At 41.3% G+C, this 9,794-nt stretch overlaps 1 protein-coding gene across 3 annotated transcripts in view; it reads right to left on the minus strand.

Annotated features, from left to right (window-relative positions):
* unc5c (unc-5 netrin receptor C) overlaps window positions 1-8,293 on the minus strand; it is a 146,711-nt gene extending 138,418 nt beyond the window's left edge. For all 3 annotated transcript variants that reach the window (XM_039779257.1, XM_039779256.1, XM_039779255.1), the window contains exon 1: window positions 7,690-8,293. In XM_039779257.1, coding sequence (XP_039635191.1) covers window positions 7,690-7,807 — 118 coding nt within the window. In that variant the 5' untranslated portion in view covers window positions 7,808-8,293. The remainder of the gene's footprint in view (window positions 1-7,689) is intronic.
* Window positions 8,294-9,794: the final 1,501 nt, after the last annotated feature.

Genomic DNA, 9,794 nt, shown 5'->3' on the forward strand with positions numbered 1-9,794 from the left:
TGAGATGAAGATATTCGGGCTCAAGACTGAACAGTCTTTGAATCATCTCATCAGCTATCAAAGTGGCAATTTCTTCATTTCTAATTGTTGGTTTATTTTATGTGGAGTTTTTACTACAACAAATTGCTGTTTTAATGCCTCTGTGTGCAGTTTGCAGGTATGTGACTTATGTACAGAATATATCTAGGTGAGATTAGCTTAGTTTCACTCTATTACTGGAGGGGGGGTTAGCACTAGCTCATGTTGAAGGTAGGGTAAAGCTAGAAACAAACCGCACGGGGAAGCGCCGTGAAAAGCCGCGAAGAGTAGATTTGTGCCTGATCACACCTGGCTGTTCGTACCAGACGTGCATTTCTCCACGCAGGTCACAAAGCGACCCTTCTCCTCTCCACTCTACAGAATGTCTCTCTCTCCTCTCTCTCTCTCTCTCTCTCTCTCTCTCTCTCTCTCTCTATCCCCGTGTGTGTGTGTGTGTGTGTGTGTGTGTGTGTGTGTGTGTGTGTGTGTGTGTGTGTGTGTGTGTGTCTGTCCATCCATTGGTCTCTCTGTCCGTGTGCCTGATCGCATGTCTCGTTGTAGACACCGCTGAGAAGTCAAGTCAGCCAAAATCACCATAAAACTGGGTATTTGGCTGCGCTGTGGCCTTCTTGTATGAGATCACCTGCCTGGCTTGACACAAACGATCGCTACAGAGCACGGGCCGGCACAGCCGCTCCATGCAGCCGCTCCGCCTTCGATCACAGCCGGTGTCACTGGACAGATTGGATAACATGGGCGCCGAAATGAAAATAACTCCTAACTAACTGTTTCCAGCATAACACTCTTTCCAGTACCTTTACATTTTTTCCATCATTATTTTCCTAATTACATACAAAATTCTGACAAACACTAGCCTGACAAGCCAGACCCAAGATGTTGGGTCTGGGAGCTCACTATTGACGGAGCTTAATCCGAGGGGTGGGATATCCGGTTGTCTTTCAAATTCCCTCTGCATAGCGCTACAACAAACCAGAGCAAGGAAGAAGGTAGCGGAGCTAGTTGATAGATTAAACTTTTGCCGTATCCAGTCGGCAAAATTCCGAACACATCTTCCTTTTTTAAGAATGACTTCAGTGCCGTCCTTTGTTTTTTTCTCAAAGAAAAGCTTAACTCCAAGTCTTCCAGAAGACCGCTGTTCCAGCAGCAGCAGCCATAAGCCTGCCCATCGACTCTAGACACGATGTGATTGGCCTGACCAGAGTTTGTTTTTAACAGATCGCAAGTAAACGGAGAGTGCCTAGGCCCCCTGGCTGCAAATTAAATTTGCTAGCGCAAGGGTGCGTCTAGATTTCTAGGCTAGACAAACCTAAGCCCACTACTTATTAGTTCGTTACCTTTGGACGGAGCCAAAAGTTTCCCCCAGTTTCCAGTCTTTGTGCTAAGCTAATCGCTGGTGGCAGTAGCTTCATAATTAGCAATCTTCTCATCTAATTCTCCAAAAAAAAAAAAGAGAATTACCGCTTTTACCAAAATGTCAAACTGTTCTTTAGGCTGGCCTTCAATTTTTGACCAGTGGTAATTTTTGGCCCCATAAACGTGCAACAACGAAGATAAACCAGGATTATATCACACTTTCAAACTGCACGCAGGGCATGTTCAGCCTAAATTTCCGGCCCACCGTCGGAGCTTCTGTTATCTTGCTGTGCCATGTTAGGACTGTGCTTACTATGTAGTAGCAAGCAAGACTGCTCCATGCTGGGCTGAGGAACCCAGACTGCAGGGAACACAGTTAAAGGACATTGGGGAAATAAGAGCATTCCCACTGACTCTGCCTTTTACTGTTCATCAGCACTTTAAGCTTTTTATAGTGTCTGTGTGCATGCATAAGAGTACCAACATTCCAGCAGCATCTCAAATCCCCCCCTAACTCTGTTTATTTCGTACCCTAATCCTCTTTGCTAGGTAGAATAGCATGTATGGCAACAGTACAGGACATCCATTTTTGCTGTGTCCACAGATGATTACATCAGCTAAATGACGATTATCACACAATTATATAACAAACATAAAGAAAAGTAGATGACTCATATGGACTATATTACAAAACAATCAGGATGAGTAAATGTGAAGCAAAGAAAATACACCGATAACCACCTATGATCTTTTAGTTACTCCTACTCTCCTATTTAGTTGCGTTTGTAGTGACATGTCCTTGACTGATTTCCTGTTAGGAACACAAAAATGTCGAAGGACATTTAGTGGTTGAGCACCGGGGGCCATGATGCCAAATTAAAGGGCAGAAGTGGAGTGTGTACTTATACTCACTCATGATGTGCTCTGTCAGCCCTGCTGCTTATAATGGCATGGGAAGGGCCACTTAACTCGTAATCACTTCTCTCTCCCCTTTGGCTCTGGTCCTCCTCTCTATCCCCCCCTCAATCCCTGATTTTCTGACTGTCAGCTCTGATCTCTAATCATAAATGAACTGTAGATCAAGAGCAGGGACAGTGGTCCACACCCCCGTCCCCCGTCCCCCTTGGCTGAGATCCTGTAATCACCTGGCTCTTGGCTAGTAAGAGGCCAACAAGCCTTTAAATAATTTAAATTACTGTACCTCTAATGCATCAGCCACCTCAACTTTGAAGAGCCATTTTCTGGCAGAGGATATATCACAGGTAGGAAATCAGGTCACCACCAACACCACCATCATCATCATCTCTACAATCATTATGCCCCATCTCATCCAGTAGCATAATTGAAAGTGGGACCTATTTATACAATTATTTTCATTTGCTGTCCAAAGCCTAAAAAGCTAAACTTGTCACAATATGTCACAGTAATTTAAGCCCTGTGGTGCACTTTGACTCACCCTTCTCTCACAAAAACTCTTAGCAAACACACACTATCTAGGTGGTGCAGTATATATTGTGTCGAGACACAGGTCAGCCATTCTGGCACAGGCCTGCATGTCAAGTGCTGCTACTTGTGCCGAGCTCTGCTAATGGACTGCTAATAGAAGTGAATGTTGCACTGTGAAGCTCCCCTGTAGTTGAGAGTGTCACACAGGGTGATTAATGACACACTCTCCTCTCCTGTCTGTCCCTGTCCTCGCTCCATATCTCACTTTTCTTTTTTTTTTTTTTTTTTTTTTTTTTTTTTTTTTTTTTTTTTTTTTTTTTCCCTCCTTATCAATAATCTTTCTGTCCCATTTGCCTCTTTTGTATCCTTGCAATCACCCTATTCTCACTCTCACCCTGCAACTCTTTTCCTTTCCTTTTTATCTGCTGCTCTGGGAGGAGGTTGAGATGATAGAGATGACACAGGAATCTAAAATCAGTATTACACTCCCCAACAGTCAAGTTTTATTTGCAAAACTCTAGTTTCACAATGCCTACAATATGAGAGCAACAAATAAAAATGCCAAGGACACCTCCAACAGAAACCTCATTAGGAAAGGAAAAAGGAAGTAAATGCTTTTAGGTTTACTTCATACTGGGAGAGGCATCCTTCCACTAGGCTGGTTAAAGCGCATAAATACGCAGAATAAACACTCAAATAAACAATCAAATCTGGTGCATGGGTATTGGCAGCAAGACACCTAAACACCAGAAGCATTGTTGACACTGAGGTCATGTTTTCTGTATTGTTCCTGAGAGTTTTGTTGGTTTTAACAATCTGTGGAGGAGTTCACATTTTGTTATTATTCACAAATTAAACAATGTTTTAAGGACCTTAGTCTATATTTATTTATACTCTAATATAGTACAATACCGGTAAGTTAGAATTTCGCCACCACAATTATATTAGTGTGGGGAATGCTCTGAAACAGAATTTAGACCAGTAGGGGAGATGAAAAGTTAAATGATTTAGTAAAGTACAAATCTAAATATTCCAAAGGCTTCTTTGTTGGCTGGTCAAACATTTCTGAGGCTGGTGGGTTTGCACCAAAAGGGGAGTCTGGACCCGTGACCTCAGTATTTCTAAAATCCTGGCTACAGTGACAGTATTTTCCTCCACCAGCACATCACAAGACATCCGCATCCATTAGAAGACTGCAGAACTGTTCCCAGCCCCAAAATAGCTTCATGTATATTTTTTGCCATCATAACAATAGTATATGCCATCGAGGGAAGCAGGGAAGCAAACTCAGCAGCCACTTTTCACAGTAATTATCACTCACTACCACGCTCCGTCTGTAGCTCAGCTAGCATCCAGCATGCACCTCTGCCCCCACTCAGCACTGTCAGACCATACTGTACATACTGTTTACTTTGCCCTCTTCCTTCACCTGCGCGTAGGGGAGTGCGTTGCTGAATCTTAATTCCCTTCAATTACATAAAATTCCTTGACTGTAAGTGTGTCATATTGCCATCTCATGGGCGCTGGCAAAGGGCTACATAGGGGGTCATTTATAAGTAGCGCTCCTTACACACAATGTGCTCATTGTGCATACAGGCCCTGTTTATAGAATGACCGCAATGGTTGTAATGTTACCGGCCCCCGAGGAGCCAGTTGTCAGGCCGCAGAGAAGCAAGTTAGAATAATAATGATAGAAATAACATTCACGTTTACCTGCACTCTTAAAGCAGCGCTCAGATCAGTCTGAAAGGGAGTGTTGCATGCGGAAAATAGCAACGTCTTACTGTGCATTGAGTCACAATATTTTAGAAACCGAAATGAAAAGAACCTTTAACTTTTCCCTCCAAAAACAATCCTCAGAGGACACATCATCAGAAAGTGGAGCAGAGACAGAAACATGGTAAACGAGGAAGAGAGAGACATAAGAGCAGCATTGTGGAAAAACTGAACTAATCCCAGGAAGGCCACTACCCTGGGCTGGACTTTACGCTTTTATCCACTGCCTAACACAGAGATACAGTATAAACATGTCAGTGTTAAGGTATATTATTGGTCAGCCTTGAAGAAAAAAAAAACACCTTAACGTGATTTTGTCTCTATTTGCAGAAGGTACAGAAATCCTCCGTGAACACATATCCTCGTATTATCAACTCAAATATGTGAAATCAATAAAGAAAGTGTACCTTTTCCCCTGTGATTCACTGTTCAGTCTGTTTAATTCACTGTTCAGTCTGTTTAATGGACAATAAACTCTACTATTTCAGGTTCACCCAGTAGAACTACAAAACTGTTTTTACCTTTACTTCCCCCAAAAAGGAAAAAAAAAAAATTGTTACATCTCTTGCATTTTTTTCACATATCATCAGGAGAAAGTATTCCACATATTCCCATAACAACTTGACATCCTCCATCAATTTTTAAAACAACATGCACACACAGATACGGACACTGCACATACTGTACAGCTCTGCCGCTGTGCTGGAAATACCAAGAGTACATCTGTTCTTGCACCATGGGTTTCCAATCAAGCTACTGTCACCGAGCTCCCAGCTAACTTTCTGGCAGCTCCCAGCTTATATCTGTCTCAACCTGTCTCCTTTGTCAAGAGTTCAGCAGGTTAATGAGCACTCTCATTTCCCAGCACTCACTTCTTGTCTGTAGATGGGGTGCAGAGCAAGTCCTCTCAAAGGCAAAACCAAGAATCAAAAATACACCGCAATAGCCAGATGAAATGTGCCTAAGTATACAAATATTGAAAATGTGTTCAAATGACTCCAAAACAAAAATATACAGCAAAGGAGTTGTTGTACCAGGAGCGCCTGGGTAAGTGAGCCACTTTAATCACCAGTAGTTTTACACTGAATAAGTGACTCTCCAGCGATTTGGGAATGTGTAGAGCTCATCAGAGCCCAAAAATAGCAGGGCCCATTAATTAGTCTCAAACAATGTTCTCCTGCTGTATCGACTTCTTAATGGACAGAGAAGGACCTTGTTCGTATTCCCATCTAGTCAATGACACAGAAGCTCTCTGGGGTTTTGGAATGGGTATTATGTCATCTCACCCTGCCCTTCAGAAACTGGACCTGTGCTGCTTTTCATTCTTCTTCTTCCTCTTTTGCTCATTAACTATGTAGGAGTGAGATGAAGGTCTGGAGCAGCTAGATAAGGTTGCTCGCAGACTCTCATCCCTGTCTAGGATATGTGCTTGGACCTCCAATTTAAGCTTGTGTTGCTCTTGCATGAGCAGCCTTAACTTTCGAAAAAAAAATATGTTAGATCATTGAAAAATCTGCTACTGTAAGCCTTTCCTTTGCAGAGGTCTGTCTGCAAACCGAGAATCTGCTCATTTCCTCCAATCTCATCATGTTTTTCAGCCATAGTTATTTGCAGAAAGAGCAGTCAGACCACCTACCTTAATTCCAGAGGCATACACTTCATCTGGCATTTGACACACATGCACAAACACATACTGAACATTCACCCTCACATAGATGGCCTCCTCCTAGCTCCCTTTGTTTGACAGACAATCCCACTCAAGAGAGAGAAGATTAAGTAAATGGCTTCAGGTGTTGGCATTATCTCAATGCTTTCCATAACTGACAGCTACTACAGTTTACAGAAAACATCGTTCAACAGGCGACTCTACTCTGATGGAAAGACACACTGAAGGTTAAAAAAAAGGCAAGGCTTATTGTTTGAAGTTGAATACAGGAGAAATTAAAACAATGATTATATCTAAAGTGAAAATGAAAATTGCCTCTGAAACTCTACCACTCCGTATCTCAAACATACAGCTTATTCAGTCCTAATAAAGACCTGTCTTCTAAGCAAAGGTCAAGACTATAGCCTAAATAGCTTCAGTGGACTTTAACTAGTCATCATTAAAGGATGAGCTTTTTTTCCAAAGAATGGACATCTTATTTTGGAATTAAACTATTTATATGTACGTCAAAACAAGATTGCCCTAAGAATCAATCATTTTGTGCATTATTGTTTTAACCTGGAAACCCAGGGAAAAAAGCAAATGAATGCCCAATCAATCAAGCCTCTCAGCTACTGTAGAAGGTTTTTATAGTGGGACCGGATGTGCACATAAAACTAAATTAATACAAGTAGGAACTGGGTCATGAATCTGATTTTAAATATAATTTGGTTCATAATAATTACAGTAAAGAATGGTCTACATATTATATTTTACCTCCCGTAATATGATGTAGTTTAGGCCATTTTTACTGCAGTAAATCTATTTGTGCGCGACAAAATTTAAGGATTCATTTAGGTTAGAGGTCTAAAAAAAAAGCAACCTAAATATGGGCTTAATTTCATTTTGATGGTATCTCGAAGCTCTATCGGAGCACAACAGCACTCTGTGATTTCTTTTCCGAGACAAATGGATGTGATAGTGGGACTGTTTCTGTTTACAAATGCCAGTTGTGGTTTACACAACTGAAATAAGCAACATTCAATCTCTTGAATTAAAGTGTGGTGGGGGTTTTCAACCTTTTTTTCATCATGGTTTTCCATTGAAGGGTTCATGTGACTTTGTGGTTTGCCATATCTTCATATTTAGCCCACATTATTTTTATATTATATTTAAATATTATTGGGAGTTTATGAATTAGGCCTTCTTTGCTTTTACACAGGATTAATGTATGCCTTAACCTCTTCAATAGCTGAGTGCCAAAAGGTGTGTTTTTTATTTATTTTTTTCTACTAAGAGTTTGAGTAAACTAACGTCAGTTGGGTCTTCCTGTCCACTCCAGCCACCCCTGCTTTAGCCTATAGGAGTTTACACAACTTTTAGTAGAGTAAAGCCAAGTTTACAGGTCAAAAATATACTTTTAACTTTACCTTGTGCCACTCCGATATCCACCAGGAGAAAAAGCAAAAGCCAGGACACGGTCAGCATCTCAGCAGAGGATCTCGGCACTCTTCCTCTTTCTCTATCAGTTTGTGCACCGTACCCCATGATGAGGAGTCAAACTCCGCTCTGAGGCAAGTCCGAGTCACTGAGAAATTGCGCTCAAACACGCACTATTTGTCGCTCGTTGTGCGCTGTGGTCGAAATGGCACCCCACAAAAACCCAGAGCGCAAAAATATGAACAAAATGGCTTTGCAGAAAAATATATCCAGCAGCGCTGTGTTTTTGCTGTCATATAAACTGTGACAGTTTATGGAACAAGAGGCGGGTGCATCGCCCTCCGTCAGGAAGGATGTTGCATTAAAATCTATCCCCGTTTGCTTTTCCTTTGAAAGGTTCACTTGGTTTGTCTAGAGGTGTGGATCGATGCCTTGATAGCAAATTCATGCTCTGACTAGTCGCACACACAAAATCAAAGTCGTCCGCTGAGTCCACTCTCTGTCGCACCTTTCACGCGTGCAGGCGAGTGTGTGTGAGCCGTATGTGCGTGCGCTGCGCCTCGCGCTCCACTGACGGGACTGAACCAGGGGAAGGAGCAGCAGTCTCTGCGGGCTACCTTGCTCCTTCAGCCAATCCAAGTAGGGCTCCGGCAAGTGGCGGCGCTGTATCAAAACCTGGCCCGGACAGCAGCGAGGAATGGATGGCGTTTAGGATTTTATATGATTAATGGATGCCTGGGGTTCAATGTACATGTAAATCATTGAAGTTAGTGATGCTTACAGCTCTTAAGTAGTCTACTAATTCCTCCGTGGCTTAAAAAAAATAACACATTTCAACAAAAGTATTTTAAATGTCGTTTAATTTGTTTATCTGCAATACACCTGGAACCATTTATGGGCCAGAGTCTCAACAAATAGAAAGAATAGGCCTATTTTATTTTTAAGTAAAGTATTTATTAGTGGTGGAAGAAGCAGGCCTACTAAAGTACTACTACCACAATGTACAAATATGTAGTCCTACATGGTTCTGCAGTAAAATACCCCCTGCAACTGATATATCATATTATTATAAATGGCATCATTAGATTGTAAATACTGATGCATCAATGCATTTAAAGCAAGTTTTGACCAAAGTTAGTTTATCTCAGTGGTTCCCAACCTAGGTGTCGAGCCCCTTCCAATAGGTCACAAGATAAAAGGAGGGGTCGTTAAATGATTAATGTGAGAGAAAAGAATACATATATTTGTAGCCTATTATTTTGTCTATAATCTTGGATATTTTTATTTTCATTTTTTATGAAATATTGAATAATTTGACATCTTTTGGGCCCCTATGTGACCATTTGAGAAGTTTAGAGGGAAAATGTCTTTTCTGTGGAACTCATAGACATCTGAAAGAAAAGACCCTTTTAACTACAGATTTTTAATAAGGAGTCACAAGACGAAGTAACCAGTAACTATAGCTGCCAAATAAATGTAGTGCAGTAAATAATACAATATTTCCCACTGAAATGTATTGCAGTAGAAGTACTAAGTAGCGGGAAATGGAAATAGGGTACAAGTAGAATACCTTTACATCAAAATGTTACTTAAGTACATTACTGGAGTACCTTTCCACCCCTGTGTATTGCAAACAGGTGCCTCCGTTTCCTGGTCTCTCTGTATATTTTGAGAACATAAATCGTCATTAATTTAGCACAGGCGCTGCAACAGGAAAGCATAATTTATCTGACTGAGCCCTGCACTCGCCCTTGTTTCTGTCACTCTAATTGTTATTTAGAAGTAGTAATAGCATGTCACAAAACCTGATCAATAATGACCTCAGCCTAACAGACATACTCTTGAACACAGGCACAGACACACACACACACACACACACACACACGACTTTTGCTTTGCCGGGGGAAATTTGTTTCAGTGATTCCGATAAAAGGCTGATGAGCAATTACATATGCATGACAGATGTCTATGCAATGCCCCTGATACTTCATGATTAATGGGAAATATGAGCTTGACAGTATCTCTGCACCCAAATGAAACGTGATAAACTTTTAAACTATGAATCTAATTTAAGAAGCGTGGTATTCTCCTTCCC

The sequence above is a fragment of the Perca fluviatilis genome, chromosome 17 (assembly GCF_010015445.1).
Source record: "Perca fluviatilis chromosome 17, GENO_Pfluv_1.0, whole genome shotgun sequence".
Classification (NCBI taxonomy): Eukaryota; Metazoa; Chordata; class Actinopteri; order Perciformes; family Percidae; genus Perca; species Perca fluviatilis.